Source organism: Balaenoptera borealis, assembly GCF_965194805.1.
Source record: "Balaenoptera borealis genome assembly, chromosome: 7".
Taxonomy (NCBI): domain Eukaryota; kingdom Metazoa; phylum Chordata; class Mammalia; order Artiodactyla; family Balaenopteridae; genus Balaenoptera; species Balaenoptera borealis.
In genome coordinates, this window is record NC_138864.1 from 107,576,894 (window position 1) to 107,599,524 (window position 22,631).

General features: G+C 35.3%; 1 protein-coding gene across 6 annotated transcripts in view; it reads left to right on the forward strand.

The window, feature by feature from the left end:
* The window catches only part of KLHDC10 (kelch domain containing 10), a 72,264-nt gene that overhangs the window by 30,670 nt on the left and 18,963 nt on the right, over positions 1 to 22,631 (forward strand). For 4 of the 6 annotated variants that reach the window (XM_082399225.1, XM_082399224.1, XM_082399221.1 and 1 more), the window contains exons 2-4: positions 5,605 to 5,691; positions 20,235 to 20,456; positions 21,838 to 21,992. In XM_082399225.1, coding sequence (XP_082255351.1) covers positions 5,605 to 5,691; positions 20,235 to 20,456; positions 21,838 to 21,992 — 464 coding nt within the window. The remainder of the gene's footprint in view (positions 1 to 5,604; positions 5,692 to 20,234; positions 20,457 to 21,837; positions 21,993 to 22,631) is intronic. The other 2 variants (XM_082399222.1, XM_082399226.1) reach the window with 1 other exon arrangement.

Sequence of the window (22,631 nt, forward strand, 5' to 3'; positions counted from 1 at the left end):
AAGTCCCTCTATGAACATTTACGTACAAGGTTTTGTGTAAGCATAAGTTTCTTTTTTCCCCCAGTTGGCTTGGTGTTGAATTTTATCAAATGCTTTTTCTGCATTTATTGAGATGATTGCATAGTTTTTCTCTTCATTCTGTTTTTGTGGTGAATTATACTGATTTTTGAATGTTATATCAGCCTCACATTTTTGGAACAAATTTCACTTGGCCATGATATATTATTCTTTTTATGTAACTTTGATTTGATAATATTTTGTTTAGAATTTCTGTGCCTATGTTTATAAAGGATGTTGACCTGTAATGATCTTTAATGTCTTTATCAGATTTTGATATCAGGGTTCTACTAGTTTCATAAATGCGTTTCTCTATTCTCTGAAAGCGTTTGTGTCTTCTTTAAATGTTTGGAGTGAAGCCATCTTAAATTTTTTACATAATACTTAAATTTATATTTTCTATCAGTATCTGTATTAATCACCTTCTGTATCTTTCTTCTGAACAAGACAAGGACTTTACCATTCACCTGCTTTCCCTTCTCCAGCCCTTCTTCTTACCCTCATAATTATTCCCGTCGGTATCACTGAGATTACGGTTTTGAATGTTAGTAAGCTTTTGTGTTTTGTTTTGTTTTCCAGTCAGCACTTATTTAAACTTACTTTACTGATTTCTCTGCTTACTCTTTTCTTATACCTTGATTATTATTCTTGGATTATTTTTTTAAATTCCAGATGTATATCTTTGAGTAATTCGTTCACTAGAACTCTGAGGGAAGCAAAAATTTTGTGTCCTTGTACATTCAAAAATGTCTTGGGAATTCCCTGGCCGTCCAGTGATTAGGACTCTGCACGTCCACTGCAGGGGGCACAGATTTGATCCCTGGTCAGGGAACTAAGATCCTGCAAGCCATGTAGCATGGCCAATAAAAAAAGAAAGTCTTAATTTCACTCCCCCAGTTGACTGAGAGTTTGAGTAGATATAGAATTCTAGGTTTAAAAGTATATCTAGTTGTCCCAGGGCCATCTGTTGAAAAGACTATGCTTCCCCCGTTGAGTAATCTTGTCACGCTTGTCAAAAATCAATTGACCATAAGTCTATTCTATGGGGATATATGTATATGTATAGCTGATTCACTATGTTATAAAGCAGAAGCTAACACACCATTGTAAAGCAATTATACTCCAATAAAGATGTTAAAAAAAAATCAATTGACCATAGATACATGGGTTTACTTGTAGACCCTTCAATTTCTGTCCCATTAATATACATGTCTATCCTTATGCCAGGACTACAGTTTTGAATACTGTTATCTTTTTAGTAAGTTTTGACACCAGGAAATGTGAGTCTTCCAATTTAGTTCTTTTTCAAGATTGTTTTGGTTTTCTGGTTTCCTTGTGTTTCTGCATGAAGTTTCAGATTAGCTTGTCCGTTTCTACAAAAAAGGCAGGTGGCGTTTTGATAGTAATTGCTCAATCTTAACTTCTTAAAATGCTTCCCACCTCTTTTTCCTTCTATATTATAGTCTGGTGAATTTCTTGGCTCCATTTGTTAGATTACTAATTTAATTTGTTCTTTATTTTTTTCAATCCTTAATTAGTTTTTTTATTTAAATGATCAAAATTTAACTTCTAAGAGTTCCAATTTATTTCTTTTAAAATAAATGTATTATCATCTTGCATATCTCAGGACAGTAATTGTACCAAATCTAAGGTTTTATTCTATTTAATTTGTCAACTCTCTTTCTTTGGGTGTGAGTTCTGCTTGTCACATTAATAACTTTTTCATGTTTGAGTCTTGGTTTTGTGCTCATTCACCTTTATTTGAGAGTCCTTGTTAGCCTTCCTGTGAATGTTACATATGTTTATTGCAGCAGGTCTCCACTGACTGTGTAGAGATGGAATGTGCAATGAGATAGAGTGTACCAATTGCCAGACTTTAGTGTCTGTCCCCTCTTTTTCCTGGGATTTAATATCCACCCAGGGCTCTGTCCTGTCTTTCTGATCCAAGGGTTTATACTCATTGTTCCTACCTGGGGAGTGACACCTTTCTTGTTTGATGCCACTGTTCCCATCTAGGAGCAAATTATGTACCTCTATTCTATAATGCTTGAACCAAAATGGTAAATGGTGGGACAGGTTGACCTGCTGTGTAACTTCCATGCCACCCCCTAACCAGTTATGCTGTAAATTCTAGAAATTATTTCAGTTCTTTCTGCTGTCTTCCACCTCTGGGCTTAGTTTACTCTGAGGGCTGTTCAGATCACTTGCAGTAGCCCTCTACTCTGGGTGTATAGCACTGTGGTTTCCTTCTTTAAGCTGATTCTGTCAGCCTTACATCTTTCAGTGATTGACTAAGACCATTGCTTGCTTTCTTTTGATTATATATATATATTTTTTAAATGGCTTTTGTGTTACTTGTGGGGCTTTGGGGAGAGGGGAGCTTGCTTGCAGTGTGCTCAGCCTACCATCTTGACTGTCAATGACTATGTCATATTTATAGTGAAATAAATAAAAAGGAAAAATGGAAAAGCTAGCAAAAAATAAAATATTGATGAAATGATTGAAAAAATTATGGTTTTGAAGAGTATAAGCAATCACAAATGAACATTGGCATTCAAATATATAAAAATTAAAGCTTCAAGAACAAAACTTCAGGAATATATTTACATGAAATTGGAGAGGCATATATGTGCTATGTTGCTGGTTTCTCTTTTTTTTCTGCTCTTTGGCTGAAGGAAGAAAACATGGATTCTGAAGTTAGTGCCTACTTTTGCGTGAATAACCTCTGTAGAGTCAACATTAGCCTATGCCTGTGACAGACTTACGTTGGTTGCTGAGAGAAAAGTAGGCCAAAGATGTTTGACAGAGCTCTGAGAAAACATCAAAAAGGATTTTTGATTACAACTTTGGTTCAGTAATTTTCAGTATTACTCCCTCACTGTTATCTAAATTTGTTTTATATTTTTCCATTATAAAATAATATATGTCTTAGAATTTTTGGATAATATAAAAGGGGTGATAATCCTCAACCTGAATCATAACCACTGTTAATACTTTGGTATGTTTCTTTACAGTATTTTCTTATCATAGCTTCAAAAAAAATTAAAGTAATACGGTATTGTTTTTTTTTCCAGTCCAAAAGTAATGCCTACTCAATGAGAAAGCTTGGAAAATAAACACCAGCACTAAGGAGAAAAAAACAAAATCACTCATAATAACTGCCCAAAGATATCCACAATTAAAATTTGATGTATATCCTGCCTGTATTTTTCATGAATATATACTTTTTTCTTTGTTGATATGGTATCATGCGCTACTATTTTGTACCTTGCACCTTTCATTTGCAATATATTGTGAATGTTTTCTCATGTTAGTAAATATTCTTGTATGTACTTTTTTTAGTGGTACGTAGAATATGAATATATTTAAATATGTTTATTTAGCATACCTAACCATCTCCCTATCATTGGACACTGAAAGTGTTTCTAATTTTCTGCCATTATAAATAATATCGTAGTGTGTATCTTTGTCCATACATCTTTCCATGCATCTATGATTATTTCTTTAGGAATAAATTCCTAGAAGTGGAATAGCTGGGTCAAAGGGTATGTACATTTTAATGCTTTTGATACATAAAATGTCAAATTTTAAGCTAATCACTTGTTATATTCTGTCTTGTATTGCTATCTAATTGTTTTATGTGTTTGTCTTGTCTCCCTAATTAGAATATAACTTCTTGAGGGCAAGGGAAGTTTCTTATACATCTTATGTATCCTTTGATAGTGTGGTGGACAATGTTGGACTTACGAGTGATCGACAAATATTGTATTGATTTAAAGCTGTGCTTCTCCAGTCTTTGGATGCCATAAACCTATAAATTTAAATATATGTATATTTTGGGGATACACATAGGCTTGCAAATTTTTTATTTTTCCAAGAAAGAATATTAAAAAACAAAATCAAGTACCATATTCTATCACCTTCATCTCTTAAAATAAAAGAAGATTTAATAACAAAAGTTTCTAATTTCTGAAAAAAGGACAGACTTTTAAATGGAACATTTTAGCATTTTTAAAAACTCATTGGCTTGTCCATATTTTTCTCATTTTGTGTTGGACTGGTGAATCTTCACCTTAGCCCACCAGTGGTCTGTAGACCAGCATTTGGGAACTACTGATTTAAAAGACTTGGAGGATTAATAGATAAACCCTTTTGCAACCCTTTTGCAAAATAATTCTTTCCCTTGCTCACGAGTCTGTCTCCGCCACAATATTAAGTATACATGTGCAGGTAATGCTATTTCATGACACTGAATTTATGTATCTCTATGTACAAGTGCTATAGTAAACAGACCAGACCTTGCTGATGAACATCTCAGATATTTCCAATTGCCAAAACCAAAAACTATATATGCTTTCCAAGGAATTTGAGACAGGTTAAGTGTGGTATAGTAGAAAGAAGGCAGATGTTAGAGTCAAACTGCCCAGGCTTGACTCCTGGCTTTGGCATTAAGTCACTTAATTTTTTTTTAGCTTCATTACTTGTAAAATTAAGATGATAATATCTTCCTCAAAGTGTTCTTATAGCCCCTGTTATAGCAATTACTTCACTGTAATGTAATTATTAGTTTAGGCATCTGCCTTCCTCACAAGACCATGAGTTCTGGAGGCTAGGAGTCATATCCTCCTTTGGCTACTGTGGAGCCTAGTCTAGGGCTCAAGGCATAGCAGGTGCTTAATGAAATGACTGTTGAATCCATACAGGGTTGTTGTGAGGATCAAATGAGATAATACTTGTAGAAGCTCTTTGTAAACTTTAAATTCTGTACCAGTGTTAATTGTTTTTATTGCTTGTAAGAGCTGTCTTTGGGAGCTATCAAACCTTTGGGAAGAGACAAAATTATCCCATTTAACACTTCTACTATGCTTTGCATTTTTCTTCTATGTTATAAGAAAACAAGTTTTAATTGGGGTTATTGTGCAGTTAATTTGCTTCCTGTGAAGGCAGAGGAATTTCCTTTTTTTTCTCCCCCCACAGTGTAAGTGTCATGATATAAATGTTTGTTTTATTTGGTTGCTACCACAAAATTTTAATTATAGCAAGATCAGCTTATTTCATACTTAAAGAATGGTGCCCATTGCTTTATCCTCTTAACCATATAACTGATAAAAGAATACCAAACCTGGAAGAGAACAGGAGCCTACGTTATGCCAAATTAATTTTAGTCAGAGCTCCCTTTTTAACATTCACCGACTTGTAAAAATGTCATCGTTTCTAATCTGTTTATAAAGCTCCTGGTGAATTTTTGCCACAAGATGGCATTGGTGATTATTGAATGCATGTCTATTGAACAAGAATTCCGAAAAATGGTGCACATAATTGTTCTTACTCTTTTGGGGATGAGTTGAAAACCTTCATCACTGCTTATATATTAATTAAATTTTGTTTTGACTTCCAAAACAGGGTTAAATGCTACTTTACATCACTTCTTTCTGTATTCAAGTATTGTTTTGTTTCCTGTTTTTCTGTCTTTATAACTACAGTTACTATGTATTATTTGCCATGTGTTGTATGTGTCTGACTTATTGCTGATAATTGTGGTAACAGGTAAGAAGAAAATACGATGGGACCCAGTTAGGAGGCGCTTCATTCAGTCCTGTCCCATCATAAGGATCCCTAACAGGTTTTTGAGAGGTGGGTGATAACTAGCAAGAGATCTGTGCTTCATATGGGTTAAAGGGAACTTTGAATGAATTTTCTAAACTCAAAACTCTGGTTTTTAAAAATTGTCTAAACAGCTAAAATTGGATGAAAGAAAATCTAGAATTTAATTTTAAACCTGTGTTTCATAGTGACCACTGTTGGAATTGTAGTTATAAGTTTTAGGAAGTTAGAATCACTTAATGTGTATTAGGTGGTAGAAATAAATCATCTCATTGATGTGAGTATTATTCTACTGTAAACATATTAAAAAGAACTTTGAAAAATTTATAAAATATGGGGTATGGGAAATAATTTTCTAAATATGATTTTAAGAAATAAATAAAATTTATGTGACTATAAAACTAAAAACCTCATGTCAGAAACCGTAAATAAAAAGATAAAAGGGGGAAATATTTGTAACAAATGGTTAATATCATGAATATATAAAGAGCTCTTGTAAATCAATAGTTTAAAAGCAAATACCCACTAGAAAAATAGGTAAAAGAACATGAATAATCAATTTGTAAAAAAGAAAGGTCAATAAATATGAACAAATGTTTATTTTCACTATTGTTATAAACATAATTAAAATAATAAGGTTATCATTTTTACCTATTAGATTGGCAAAGACTAAAAATAAGAATACTCAGTGTTGCAAGGGTATGGGGAAATGAAGCTCATATATTGGAGGAAGTGTAAATTTGACACAGCCTTTCTGGATTTAATTTGGCAATATGTATCAAAAGCCTTGAAAATGTTCACATCCTTTGACCTAGTAATTCTTACTTTTAGAAATGTTTCATTCTTTCTATTTTTTACTTCTTCTAGTAAAACATACTCCCTACTGAAAAAAGAAAATCTCAGAAGAGGGTTGAAAACTCTGGTTCATACTATTTTTCTAGATATAATAAATTGTCAGACAAGCGTTTTTAATGTTATAGTTTAGACCTTATTATTTATAAGTCAGTGTATCTAATTTTGACTGAAGAGATTATTTTTAAAAAAAACAAAAAGACTAGAAAAAAGACCTGCAGCTGCTAAAGATGTTTCTATATCTAGTGCCTAACCTATTTTTAGCGGCCAAGGTCCGGATCATGAAAAAAATAAAATCTTGCCTAAATGGGTCAAGATAAGATACTTAGGGTGCTATGCTACCTTTTATCTTATTTCATTTTATTTTATTTTATTTTATCATTTGACCGCGCCATGTGGCTTGTGGGATCTTAGTTCCCTGACCAGGGGTTGAACCCGGGCCATGGAAGTGAAGAGACCAAGTACTAACCACTGGACCGCCAGGGAATTCCTGCTATGCTACCTTTTAGCATAAATAATTTTATTGATAGAAACTAATAGGTAATTTTAGTGTTATGTGACAAAAAAACCATTGTGCACACGTAGCCAAGCAGTACATCTAATTTGATCAAGTTTTTTCTTTTTTCTATTTAAAAATTAGAATGCTAATTTTTTGATTTACAATGAGAAGGCTAACTTGGGGGCTGACTAAATTTAAGTATAATTAAGAAATTGTTTAATTAGGATGTAAAATTCAATATAATACCAGTTTTGTACAAATATAAACATAAAAAACAAAGGAAATAGTGAAATAACATTATATCTGGATGGTGGGATTTTATTTTCTTTATATTCTCTGTTTTTCAATATTTTAATCATGGAAAAAAGAGATTAGCACAGGTAAGTTTCATATCTTTGGTTATTTTCATAAGCCCTAAATTGCCTCAGAAAATTGCCGAGGAAGATGGTCTCTGACAGTGCTGAGAAGAGTGAGGCGGGAGTAAACTCAGCATTAGCAACAGCAAGATCACCAGTGACCACTTCTAAATCAGTGGCCTGGTCTTAGTCCTCACCTTCTTTGACCTGTTTGTAGTGTTTGATCTGTTGACCACCTGTACCTTCTTAAAGTTTTCTCTTCTTTTGGGTTATACTTTGCTGTACAATCTGAGATGTTTTCTTCCTGCCTCTTTGATTGTTCATTCTGTTTCCTTTACTGGCTTCTTTCTTCCTACTCACTAAAGATGGGTATTGCTCCAATGTTCTGTCCTCTCCATTATCTCCTTTGGTTATCTCATCAGATTTCACAGACTTAACTAACCTCGTTCGTTCGTTCGTTCATGCTTTCATTCTTTCAGTATTTTTTGATTGCCTCCTGTGTAACAGGCTTTGTGCTAGTTCAATCATCTAGATTATAGAGAATCCAGTAAAGAAACAATTACAGAATAATTTGAGTGTAATTCTTTGTGATAAGTGTCCTGATGAGGTAGTGTGGTATGGGAGCACACAGAAGAGGTACCTGACTCAGCATGTGGGAAGGACAGGGGAAGATAAGTAGCCATCGGGATGACTTTTCAGAAGAAATGTATTGAGTAGTCTGAGTATGTGTTAACAGGGGAAGGTTGGAACATCTCAAACCACAAGGACCAAACAGCTTAAATAAAGGCAGTTAGGCAAAACAGAGCACGGTCTTCCAGAGAACTGTAGGAAGTTCGGCAGAGTGGGAAAGAGTGTGGAAAGAAGAAGCTGGAGAGGGCCCAGATCAAGTGGAGCACCACCCAAGGGGAGTTTCTAGGATCAGTTTATTTAATTAATGAAGAGATTTAATTGGAAGACCAGTTAGGGTTATTAGAGTTATCAAGGTGAGAAATGATAGAGGCTGCAACTAAGGTAGTTATATTTAGTAGGAATAGAGAGTAGGTAATTGATTTGAAATATAAGGAAGTGGAATTAGATGAGACTTGATGACCAATTCAAGAGGAGGGAAAAGTCAAGAAAGCTTCCAGCTTTCTGTGTGGACCATTTTCTCTTTACCAGGTATTATATAGATGGATGGAAGAGCAGATTGAGGGAAAAAATGATAAATTCAGTTTAATCTCCCCAAGCCAGTAATAGCATATCCTTGAACACTCAGTCTACGAGTTATTTCTAGAGAAACCTCCTTGGAAGGCTTGTCTCTTTGTTTTGATTGCACCCTCTGTGTATCTGCCTGTATCATAACACTTACCACACTGAATTATAGTCATTTGTTTACTTGTTCCTGCCTGCCATAGACTGTAAGCTCTGTAAGGGCAGGGACAGTGGAACAGTGCCTTTCATTTCTTTATCTCCAGTTTGTAGCACAGTGCATGTAGTAGGTATATCATATGTATTTGAGTTGAACTGAATTATTTGTAAGGCTGCTGTCAGGGAATAGGATGGGACTAAAATTTTAGTACATTCTCAACTTCTCTCTGGTGGTGGTGACAGTAAACTAATAAGTTGCTGAGAATACGAAAATGCTATTTAGTGTTTCCTTAGATTTTTAAAACAACTTATCTATACTTTTGAAATTGCCACTTTCAAGCCTCTCGTTTTGTGACTCCTACACATTATCTCTTTTGATTCTGATTAAACAGTTTCATAGGGCTCATTTTCTGTCGCTAGATTCCTTCGCTAGATCCTGCATATTCTCTAAAAGATGTTGCTACCCATTATAAGTGGTGTGAAAACAATATCAGTGTAGTGAAAACAGTGTGTTTTCATTACAAAATGATAGACCGATTACACCCATTTACCCTCCTGTACTTCTCACTTATTACTGAAAATGACAAAGCAGACCTACAAAAAAGAATGAATCATAATTATATTGAAAAACAGAAAAGGGAGGCTTTGAAGCCAGATTACCTATGTCTGAATCCAGGCTGTGCCATTTACCAACTGTGTGACTTTAGACAAGTTGCTTGTTCTTTTTTTTTTTTTTTTTGCCTCAGTTTCCTCATCTGTAAAATTAGGATGATGATAATAGTACCAACCTCCTAGGTTTGTTGTGAGTATTGAGAGGTAATATGTGCAAAGCACTTAGAAGAGTTTTTACATCTAGCCAATGTGTTTTTTTCCATAATTGAAAACTTTTATTTATCAGAAACAAAGTCAGCATAACAAGCCAAATTAATTGCCTTAACTCTAGCTTGTCAACTAGCTAAAGACCAGGATAACAAATATTTATACTGACAGTCTGTTTAGCCAATGTTGACTTAATGTTAGCTGCTGTCATTCTTGCTATCGTTATAATACCAGAAAATTTGAGGAATTTCAGGGTAACAGAAAGCAGTTGGAATTCTAATGATTGAGAAACTAGAACAGAATAAAATGCAACCCCAAATAGGTACTCCTGCTGCATGCTGGAAATCAGTTAATTTCTTAAAGAGCTCCTTTCCTGAAACTCAAGCCTAGAATCAGCAAGTGTAGGAGGAGGGAGCAGGTAGGGGGAAGATGGAACATCAGGGCAAATAATTAAGGGACTGCCTTCAGAACTGTCATTTCTCCTACTTCTCTCCCTCCCTCCCTGGCAATGGCATTAGTTCTAAGATAAAGCTCTAAGAACAGTTCTTCAAGCAAAGTAGCGGATTTGTTTAGGGGGGGTTGAACAGGCAGTGCTTTCATGGACTGGGATTGGAAAGAGTGTGTGCACAAAGCAGAGCTTTAGGTAATGGACCTCCACAATAGATTGGATGAGGAGGGTGGAATAGGGGGAGCAGAAGAAAGCAAACTCCACCGAGGACTGATGTATGTTAAATGACCATGCTAGCAAAATGCAGCCTTCCTTATTTTAGAAAAACTGCTTTTTCTCCACTTCTAAAGAGAAACCTGTCTGTGAGTGTACCACTTACCTGCAGACACCCATAATCAAACACATCTCCCATTTGGAGGTTTGGAGACAGAGTAATACAACTGTGGAGGAAATTCCTTATCTCTTAGAATACTAATCAATGTCGCCCTTCATTTATTAATATGAATCAGTGATCAAGGCTTACCAGACATTTGAGGGAAACTAAACTTGTTCTGATCACAGCAGGTTTCGTCAGAGTCAAGAGAGAATTGGGTCCACAAATAAAAAGACAACTGCTGTGCAAAAAAAAGGAATGGTTAAGGAATGAGTTCCATATTGAAACTTGCTGAGATAAAGATGCAGTTGGAGGATTAAATAATACACAGGCTTAAGACCAAATTTTACAAAAATAAAGTAGAGGAAATTTACAGACCGTAAAGCAGGAGGACAAAAAAGAGAAAGTACATGAGGAAAATTATACTTTGAGGGTAGATCTAAGTGATCCAGTATCCATTTTATAGAGTTACATAAGGAAAGACAGTGGAAGAGAGAAAATAAAGAAATAAAGAATATTTCCCTATGCTGAAGAAAGACTCTCGAGTTTTCAAGTATAAAGGGCCCACCAAGGAACAAGCTAGAAAAATGTAAAAGCAAAAAGCATCTATCTGTACATTACTGAACTACTTATGATTCCAAAGATAGAAAACAGGCTACGCAGAAAGACTCAAGACTGAGATTTCTCACCTGCAACATAGTTTGCTAGAAGATAAGTGCCTTCAGTGTTCTGAGGGAAGATTATTTTGAACACAGAACTGTACCCAGCCTCACTAATATTTAAATGTTTAAATGGAGGTCAAAATAAATAAGAACTCTGAAAGTTTATGAACACACCCTTTTTGAGAAAATTACTTGAAGAGGTGTTCCCAGTAAAATGAAAAACAAATCCAAGAAAGAGGAAGGTTTGGGCACAAGAAGCAGTAGTGTACAAAAAAAGCAGAAAAACTTAGAGTTGTGTCTAAATACAGGGACTGTGAAGCCTGGTATAATTGATAAGAAAAGTTTTCTAAATATATAAAAGAAAAATGTAAATCTAGTATATGTGTATGTGTGTGTATGTATATATATATAACATTTCTGTAACTAACATTTCAGATGATTTAAACAAACGGGGGATAGGAATAAAGTAAAACTCTGCTAAAGATCTTATAATTTTTCATTTTAGAATTTCTAGGTGTAATATATGCTTATTAAAATTCAAATAATATGGAAATATATAGGGTGAAAAATGAATGTCCTTATCTTAAGCATATATAACAAATTTGTATAAATCAATAAGAAAAAGACATCTCAGTACAAGAATGTATAAAAGGCTTGAGCAGGCACTTCCCAAAAGGATCAATCCAGTTGGCCAACAAACATGAAAAGGTGCTCAACCTCATTAGTAATGAGATAGATGCATGTTAAAACCACGGTGAGCTAGGTCTACAAACTCACAGGAATTGCTAAATTAAAAAGACTGATGATACTAATACTAAATATTTTGTAACCAGTTTGGCCTTTATCTAGTAAAGGTAAAGATTTCCATACATTATGACTCAGAAATTCCATTTCTACATTTATAGCCAACAAATATGGGCCCCTGTACACCTGAAAACACGTACAAAAATGTTTATAGCAGCATTAAGAGCCACTAATTTGAACAACCCAAATGTCCATTCACGCAACATAGACTGGATAAATTGTGGTATATATTCATACAAAGAAATACTATTTGGCAATGGAGATGAACAGACTGCCTCTAACCCCAGCAACGTGGATGAATCTCAGAAACATGATTTTGAATGAAAGATCCCATGAAGGAAACATACTATATCATTCTATACAAATACACTTCAAAACTAGGCCCAAATAAACAATATTGTTTAAGGATGCATACTTAGGTATAATAAAGCTATTAAAAGAAAGCAGGTTTTATGATTGCCATAAAAATCAGGAAATAGGTTTCCTCTGGAAGTGAAGGCAGTGGGATGGAGAGGGTTGTGATCAAAAGGGGCAGGTAAGAGGGCATCTGTGTGCTGGCAGTATTCTGTTTTTTGACCTGGATGATGACGACATGTTACCTTTCTGATAATTTATTAAACTATACATTTATAATTATGTATGTTTCTATACATGTGTTATATTTCATAATAAAAGAGGTTAAATTAAAAAAGCAAGGTCCCATTTCGCATCGTTACTCCTCACCTTATTCCCCTTTCCAGAAGTAACCACTGTTAATAGCCAAATTTCTTTCCAGACGTGGTTTACTCTTACTGTTGTTAGAGAAATACAAATTTATGGGTTTTTAAAAAATATTAGGGGTAATAGTATGTAGATCTCCCTAGGGAAAAAGGAAAGGAAAAAAGAAAGCTTGATTATTTCAGTAAAATTAGAAAAGTGGGAAAATGAAATAATAAGAAAGAATGGTTAAAAATATATATATATATGATGGCAGGGATAAATCTAAATAAAAATAGAAATTAAGATCAAATTGGGTTTATCTGTGGAATGTATTTAGTACTTTAAAAGGTTAAAAGAAACAGTTTGATTTTTCTGTTACCAAAAGCATTTAATAAAATTTGATACTCAGTGTGTTCATTTTATTAAAATGCATCAAGCTATACTCTTATGATATATGTACTTTTCTATATATACATTTTAATAAAGACTTTATTTTAAACCATTCCTGGTTAAGAAAAAATTTGTAGGCATCCAGGAATGAAAGAAATTTTATTTTACTGATAGACTATCTACAAGAAACCAATAGCAAATATCATATATAATAGTGAAACATTACCAATATCCTCATTAAAAATGTAAAGAACAAGACAAAAATGCCCATTATAATCTCCACTATTCAACCTTGTTCTGGAGGTTTCAGCCAATACAATGAAGAAAAAAATAAAAGGTACATATATTGGAAAGAAAGAGCTGAAAGTTGTCTTTAATAACAGGATGATATGATAGTCTTAATGTAAAATTCAAGATAATTAACTAATGATAACTAATATTAGAGTTTAGAAAATTGGCTGGATAAAATTTAAACTTGCAAAGATAAATTACTTTCCTGTATATTAACAACAAGCAATTAAAAAATAAACGAGATATCTATTCACAATTATATAGAAAATGATAAGGTACTTAGGAATAAAAAACAAGAGGAAAACAATGAAACTATACTGATGATATCAAAAAGATGAGGATAAATGGCTAGAGACTATATTCCTTCATGGGTCATCTCAAGTAAAATCCTCAAGGGACTTGCTTAAAATTTAGTTTTAAATTTTAGTCTGACGTAATTTCAGACTTACAGAGGAGTTACAAGAATGGTAAAAAAATTGTCCTGTATTCACCCAGGTCCCCCAGATGTTAACATTTGATCACATTTGCTTTATCCTGCTCCCTCTCTCTCTCCTGTCCTCTTCCCTTTCTCCCCTCGCTATCTGTAATACATATGCATATACATATTGTTTTTCTGTTTGAACCACTTGAGATTAACCTGCAGACACTATGCTCCTTTACCCCTAAATATTTTGGTGTTTGTTCCTGGAAAACAGATACTCTCTTATGTAACTGCAGAGCAAGTACCAAAATTGAGAAATTAACACTATTAACACTATAAATAATGGATTAAATTAACATTATCATCAGATTTACAGACCTCATTTCAGATTTTGCCAATTATTCCAATAATGTCCATAATAAAGTCCCGGAATCATGTGTTGCATTCAGTTCTCGTGTATCTTTAGCCTTGATATTTTTGAACAGTAGGGACTAGTCATACTGTAGAATTTCTTTTAGTTTGGGTTTGTCTTGTGTTTTTTCATGATTACGTTCAGCTTATACATTTTTGGCTGGAATACTGCGGAAGTAATGCTGTGTTCATTTCACTGCACATGATGTTGATTTGTCCCATTACTGGTGATGTTAACTTTGATCACCTGGATAAGATGGTGTCTGCCCAAGGGGCCTCTTAACAGATTTTAACAAACTGATTCTAAAACCCAATGGAAGAGTAAATGGGGAAAAATAGCTAAGAAGTTTTTGTAAAAGAGTAACAAAGGGGAATTTGCCCTACTAGATGTTGATAGATACTTCAGAGCTGTCGTAATTAAAACGGTGTGGTAATGGTACAGGAATCAATAAATAAACAGTGGGACTGAACAGAGCCCAGAGGCCCAGGCCGATATGTAGTGACAGCTGTCTCAAGTATGCTTTGCTCAGCACTTGAAACCAACTCATGGTAACACCAAAGTCTGTCAAAGCAAGTTTCTTTTACTGCTGCCAATTTAGACTTAAGATTACTCTGCCCTAAGAAGCCAGATCTTTATATATGAATCTCATAACAGTGTATGGAGTCTCTGTGGTAGGAGATGCTTACATAACCAAGAATATTGTGTGCTGCTGTGGATGGATGGCCTTTGCCTGAGCAGCTTGGGCTCTGGGAGTAGTAAAACGGTCTGCATATCAGTCAGGGATGGGAACCAGCTGGCCCAGTCTTCCCTGGCTTTCCTGTCCAGGCTTCCAGGTGTACAATAGAAGACCTGTCTTCTCAGGTAGAGGTGATGCTGGGCTTTATATTTGGAAAGAAGGGACCAGTTAAGTTAAACTGAATTTATCATTTAGGCTGTATGATATTTGTAACTAGTTAATACTTTTAGCAATAAAGGTTTTAATTTTTTTTTTTTTTTACAATGGCCTTATCACAAATGTTTGATAGCACATCTAGAGGTGGCTACATCTTGTGATAGGCTTATTAAGCAAAAATGTTATATGCTACTTTATTTGCAAGCTTTCGCATTTAAGATTGTGTGATGTGTCTTGATTGTGTGCATTCTTAAAGAGCAATAGATTTTGTGTCCAAGGTGATTAGACCTGGATACTGGGATTTTACTAATTCTACTGTAGAACATGTCAATTTAGTATACGATAAAGGTGGCATTTCAGTTCAGTGTAGAAGGGATGACTTTCCATAAGGGGTTTAGGGACAGTAGCCTCTCCATTTTGCAGGAAATATTAGAGCCGTACCTCATAAAATACACAAAAATATGTTCTGAATGTATTCAGGTTCTGAATATTAAAAATCAAAACTAAAAAAATGTTAGAAATAAATAAGAATAGTAATTTTATAATGATGCAGAGCTAAATGAGATGTAAAGCAAATGAGCCTTTTGTTGTTGTTGCAAAGGAGCCTTAAAAGATTGAGAGGTTCAATTACACAAAAACTTCCATATAGTAAAAGGTACCATAAACAAAATTAAAAGCCCAATAGCAGGCTGGAAGAAAGAAATAGAATAAATAAATAATTTCTACAAATCTGTGAGAAGACAACACAATAGATAGGAAAGTGGACAGGGGATATGATCAGGCAGTTCCCCAAAGAAGAAATACAAATGGGCCAATAAATATGTGAACTAGTAAAAATCAGAGAAATACAAAGTAACCTGACACCCATCAGATTGGCACAAACTAAAAAGGTTGAAGAGGGCATAAAGGAATAGGCACTACCGTACACTATTGCTGGGGGTATAAATTGTTGCAGTCTTTTCGGAAAGCAATATGGGTCTATAACAGTATTATATCTGTAACAATTTTGGGAGGGGGGTCTGCGTTGGGTCTTCATTGCTGCGCACGGGCTTTCTCTAGTTGCGGTGAGCGGGGGCTACTCTTCGTTGTGGTGCACAGGTTTCTCATTGCGGTGGCTTCTCTTGTTGCAGAGCATGGGCTCTAGGCGCGTGGGCTCAGTAGTTGCAGCACGTGGGCCCTAGAGCGCAGGCTTAGTCGTTGTGGCTCACAGGCTTAGTTGCTCCGCGGCATGTGGGATCTTCCTGGACCAGGGATCGAACCCGTGTCCCCTGCATTGGCAGTCAGATTCTTAACCACTGTGCCACCGGGGAAGTCCCCTATCTGTGTCAATTTTAAGTGTATATTCCTTTGACCCCAGAAATTCGGTTTCCAGAAGTTTTTAGACATTTGCATATAAATCTACGTAAAGAAAGCTTTGTTACCAAATTATTTGTTAACGGTAATAACGTGGGCGCAACCTCATCATTGCCTTATCTCTGACAGCTAGCTTCTTTCTTCCTTTGGGCTGCAAACTAAAGCCCATGTCCCTGGTTACAGTAAGCTCTGGCTTACTCCCTGGGGTAAAGAGCAAGTGTGCTCATCATTGTGACATGATGGGCACACTGAAGCAAAAAGGTGGCTCAGTTACCACAGGTACATACTCCCTCAGCTGCATGTTCCCTTCTGGGTATTGAGTTCACCTCTGCATACAGGTTCAGTTTTAATTTTGGACTTCTGCATTTTCTAATTGGAGTTCCTCAATCAGGTAACCTAATTCTGTGGCTGATTTTATTAGTAGCAAATACTTTTTAGGAAAGTGGGGTTTGCACATGGAGAATTTGGGACAAGATTCAGAGAACTACTTTAAGAATCTAAAACCCAGTTAAGTTTTGGTCAAGGTTGAGGAGCCTATGCTATATTCTTCATAATGAAAATTAATGTGTAGTCTCCATGACATTAACCCTGATAACTCCCCATGATTTATTCAAAATAAAATACGGCTTTCTAATATGTTAGTCACTCTTGGGCTATAAATATGTACAAAGAAATCTTTAGTTACTGACTAAAGAGAAAGAATAGTTACCTCTTCACTCCTAGCTATAAGACTTCTTGACAGGATGTTTAATATTTATCAAACGTTGATCAGATGCTCTTTACCCAGCAGTTTAATTTGCATAGATAATGGCATTATTTACAGAAGCCAGCAATTGAGCTAGACAAGCGCTTTTGATAGACATATTACGTGAGTCACAAAACTTTAAATTTTCTAGTAGCCACATGAAAAAAGTAAAGAATAGGTGACATTAATCTTAATTTTTATTTGACTCGAGATCAAAAATGTCATTTCAACCTATATTCAGATATAAAAATTAGTAATTTTACATTTATTTTTGGATACTAAGTGTTTGAAATCCAGGGGGTATTTTACATTTAAAGCATAGCTCAGTTTGAACCAGCCTTATTTCAGATGCTCAGGAGTCATATGTGGCTAGTGGCCACTGTGTTGGACAGCACAGGACTAGACTGTAAGCTCCAGAGGACAGAAAGAGTAATGGTCTTACCATTGTATCCTCAGCAACTAGTACAGTACCTGGTATGTAGCAGGCGTCCAGTAATATTTTTGGCTTAATGAATGAGTGGGTAAATATAAAATCATCTTTCATTGACTCCTCAACCTTTAATCCATGTGAGTTACATTTGTCTCAAAAATAGTTGGCAGTAAACTTAGAATGGAATGTCTTCTCCGTTGTACAGTCATTTAGAGAAAATCCTGGAATATACTGTATGTCTTTTCATATTTGCCCAAAAGCAGTTTCAAAAAGTATCTTTTGGCTCCAGGTAATAAAGCAAATGACATTATAGAGATTCTTAGAGTTCCTGTCTGTTGACCATAGTAACTCTGTTAAGTTTTTTTCTTAAAATTTGTCTTGCTAATTCTTAGAAGCATTTGTGTTTTGAGAAGACCATTGCATAATCCAACCCCTGTCCCCAAAATTGTATCTCTCTTAAGCACAATATCAAAGTCCACTGAGAGCTCTACACTGTTTTGATCATCCCTGTTGCTGTTAACTTTGACCTGAAGTTAGTATCAGTGAAACTTCTAGTGTCTGTTACATATCTCTAACTGTTTTAGGTGTTGTGGGTGATGCAGGCTAATTGCTATACATGATTTTGCCCTTTAGAAACTTATAATTATTTGGAGAAGAAAAATAAATATTAACAAAATGAGTAGAGAAAAATTAAATTTGTAAATTTGTTCAGTGTTTTCTGTGTGCCTTAGGTTTGGTAATAGAAAGGTGAATGCAAATAATTCCTCTTCCCTCAAATAGCTTATAGCCTCCTGGGAAGATACATATATTATTAACCAATAAACATTTTAACATAATAGCAAGTATAATAAATCTGTAAAGTACAGGAATAATAATCCATTCATACAAATGAAGAAGCTGAGACTCAGTGAGGGTCAGTGACTTGCTCAAGGAAGCAGTAAGAAAGAACCTGGATTCAAATCTAGATATTTGTAGAAGTTATTGCTCTTTCTTCCACACCACATTTTCTGTGTTTCAAGATTTTTAGAAAGAGAAATTGAGTTCACTTGAGGTAAATCACAGCTTGTGAGTAAATTTCCTCAGTGATTATAGTTTGCCTAAAATTATATTTATTATGTATTTACATAGTTATGATGTAATCATCTTATTAATTGTCCATGTCTGTCCTATTACTTGAGTGGTATGGTACTAAATTGTAAGGGCTGTAGGTTTTTTCTTTTCTTGGCCGCACTGCACAGCTTGCAGGATCTCAGTTTCCCGACCAGGGATTGAACCTAGGCCACGGCAGTTAAAGCCCAGAATCCTAACCACTAGGCCACCAGGGAACTTCCAGGCATTGAACACTAGGTAGACCAGGCCAAGAGCTAAGGGAAGGACTCGGCTTTCTAAGCAGAGAGACAGACTTAAACAGGCAGGAGTGTGAGGGATCAGGAAAGGCTCTGAATTGCTGTTTGAGGGCTTCAAGCTTGAGCACTAAGGAGCCATCAAAGGTTCTCAGGACCAACAGGTTGGACTTGAGTGATTTGTGGTTTGTTTGTTTGGTTTTTAGTTTTTCTAGCTCTGTGCAATTTCTTTTCAGTTCTTGTTTAAAAGCATAGCGTAGGAAGTGGGATTTTGATTTAAAAATATAAATATGTGAGGCCTATATTAGGCTGGTAATAAATGTTTATATAACAAATGTTTATTAGGTGTCCAGCATTGTCATAAATATTAATATTATACTAGTATCTATTCCTAATATATGAAGGTAGATAAATCTGTAGGATAACAGACGACCATAGTAGCTTATTCTGTCCAGTGTGTATTTAAGCATCTTTGGTTCTGTAGCTATGTAAGGGTTTGTGTAGACTGGTGTAAAAATTGTAAGGATAATAGAAGTAATATAAATTTTGGGGTTTTTTACTCTAAAATAATCTTGAAGTAACTTTTAGTAAACTAGTTGACATAATTTAAATTTCAGAAAGCTTGCAAATACAAATTGTAGAAATAGCTTTTTTTTTTCTTTTCTTTTGGCTGTGCAGCTTGTGGGATCTTTAGTTCCCTGACCAGGGATCGAACCCGGGGCCCTAGCATTGGAAGCACCGAGTCCTAACCACTGGACCACCAGGAAATTCCCTGAAATAGCTTTTCTCAGTAAAGCTCTTAATAGGATGAAAGATGCTCTTTGAGATAAATACAGGGATATTCTTTGTTAACTACCATAATGTCTGGAGTGGTATTTAAATTCCAGACTTTGCTATAACTCTTTGAAAGCCAGTTTTCTTTTTAAGTGTATAATTATATATTGTGGAAAAATCACAGGTTTTATGTATGTGTATTTTTATTTATACATGACTCATTCACATTTGTGATTATATTTATGTAGTTCTCTAATATTTTCAGTTTAATTTCGTTGGCCTGTGTTTTTTTCTCCTCTAAGAAAATAGAAAATCTGTCCTTTTAGCTTTTGGATTATTAAACCCCTCCTCCTTCTTTTCTTGAAAACTCCAAGTTACCAGCCATTTTCTCAAGTTTATGACGTTATTTTGCCTCCCTTGGGAAAAATCTTTTTACAGTTATCAAAATCTGAAAATAGTCCTGTGAAATAGAAATGGAGACTAGCTCCTTAAAATCCTAAGTAGTATGTGTGAATGTATAAAATAACCTAAGTAAATAAAAAGTACATCCACATTATAAATTTTCCCTGATTTCCTTTTAAAGATAAAATGTTTGTTGCCAAATTTTGTTTGTGCTTTTAATCTGCTGGGTCATCTGTGGAAAACTGTCCTCTTCTCTCCTAGGCCACAGACCTCCACCAGCACGAAGCGGACATCGTTGTGTGGCAGATAATACCAATCTATATGTGTTTGGAGGTTATAACCCAGATTATGATGAATCAGGAGGGCCAGATAATGAAGACTATCCTCTCTTCAGGGAGCTTTGGAGGTATCATTTTGCTACAGGAGTATGGCACCAGATGGGCACAGATGGCTACATGCCCCGAGAATTGGCATCTATGTCACGTGAGTGCCAGCAGTTCTAAACTTTTGACTTTATGAAATGTCTGAGAGGTCTGGCTCAGTGTCACATGTTTTCCTTGTTAATAATGTTTAATAATAATAAATCATAATAGTAATATGATTAAACCCTGTTAATGGATAGACTCTTACTGTGATAATACTGTATCAATACTATAGCATGGTGATTCAGAATTAATTGTGAGCTGGATAGTCCTGAGTTTGAACTTAGCTGTGTGTCATTTACTTGACAGATGATTTTTAGCTTCTAGTTCCTTACCTATAAAATGGAATTAATAATATCTCAGAGGGTTCAACATAAAGTATCATATATATGCTACGCAAAATGTAGTAGAAGATCAACAAATGGGGTTTAAAGCTCTTGAGCAAAGTACTTCACATGTGGTATCTGTTTAATCCTCACAACGTCTCTATGATGCCAACACTGGAATTATCGCCATTGTACAGATGAGGAAACTGAGGCTTTAGAGAGGCCCGAAGGGCAGTGGCTGTGAGTGCAGGCTCTGGAGCCAGACTGCCTGGGATTGAACCCTAGCTTGGCAAGGTTCTTTTTAGGAAACCTTCAACAAATTATTTAAACCTCTCACCACTTCTATTTTATCATCTATAAAAATGGAAAAGATAATAATGGTTCCTACCTCATAGGGTTGTTGGGAAGATTAATTTAGAGAGATTAAATAACTTTCCTGAGGTCACACGAGACTTTAAACCCAGCTCTCACGGGCACCAGAGCTCATGCTGTTGACTCTTACACTACATCAATTGAATAATTGGTTAAAAAAAAAAAAAGTCATTGAAATAATACAGTAGCAGTATTTTCAGGATATTTGCCATCAGAGAGAGAAAAAGTATATACAAGTGTGTGTGATGACAGGAACAGAAAGTTACCAGCAGGATATTCGTGTTCTTTTTATCTGGTGGAGGATTAAGATGACAGAAACTATAATTTAAAATGTAGAGATCATTCCCCTGGCAAAAACCGAATGATCCTTTTATCCCTTCATCCTGAGTCCCACTGGGTCTTTGCTAAGGCAATGATGATCCTTCATTTTCTTTTGCTTTACTGTGTACTTGAACTGTGTTAAGCAGCAGCGGTGGATTGTAGTTCATATCATTCTGTATTGTTATATACAGTGTTTCATGAATTTCACAGTACATGTCACATATCAAACAGTGAGCTATGTGAAATAGTGTGAATTAGATCTTTTTCTGTAAAACTTTGTAGTAGTTATATGTCAGTGGTTTGAGCTATCTTCTGAAAGTATCAAAGCGGACATTTTTGAGTTTCTCAGATTTTCTGGGTTAATGTGGGAACACATTGCAGGTAGCCAGTACGAAAATGAAATTTGTGCTTCTCCTTTCCCAGTTGTGCTGCATGGAAACAACCTGTTGGTGTTTGGAGGAACAGGCATCCCATTTGGTGAGAGCAACGGCAATGACGTCCATGTCTGTAACGTGAAGTATAAGAGATGGGCTTTACTCAGCTGTCGGGGGAAGAAACCCAGTCGTATATATGGACAGGTACCAATCTATGGCCAGTCATTGTGGATGTATTTGTTCAGATTTTCTAGTTCCAGGAACAATGTCAGAATATTTATATTGCCACCAATTTTTTTTAATGGAGAATAAATTCATTGTGGTTACTATTTGATTTTTCAGTTCTGATGTGAAATTGTAGTTTGTAAATCTGGTTGCTTGCCTTCTTCTTTCCTTTTTTTCCCCTTACTTTTTGTTTCTGATTAAGACCAATGATCTAGACCTGTATGGAGGTTTCTATAAATGTCAGGACCTCACCCACCCCCAATGAGAGATTTGGCTATTTATGGCCCAGGTCCTGTAGTCTTTAGAGTGTTATGATGCTTTGAAGAGCTTTCTAACCTAAGTAATAGAGTAGATGATCCCTGTACTTGGTTAAGAGACTTTTATACAGATCTGAGCTAAAACACAGATTATATAGAAATTAGTTTCCAGTTAGGTTCTAGTGCTTCAAACCTTAGGTTTGAAAAGTTATATCTAAAAAGGTAGGAAAGCAACTCACCATACTTCAGGGACCCTTTGAGAGTAATGTGCTAAGCTTAAAACAACCAAAGCTGTGGCTTCTTTCTTAACTAGCACTGGCTGGCACTGGTACTGATACATAGCTTCTGAACTATGTGTGAG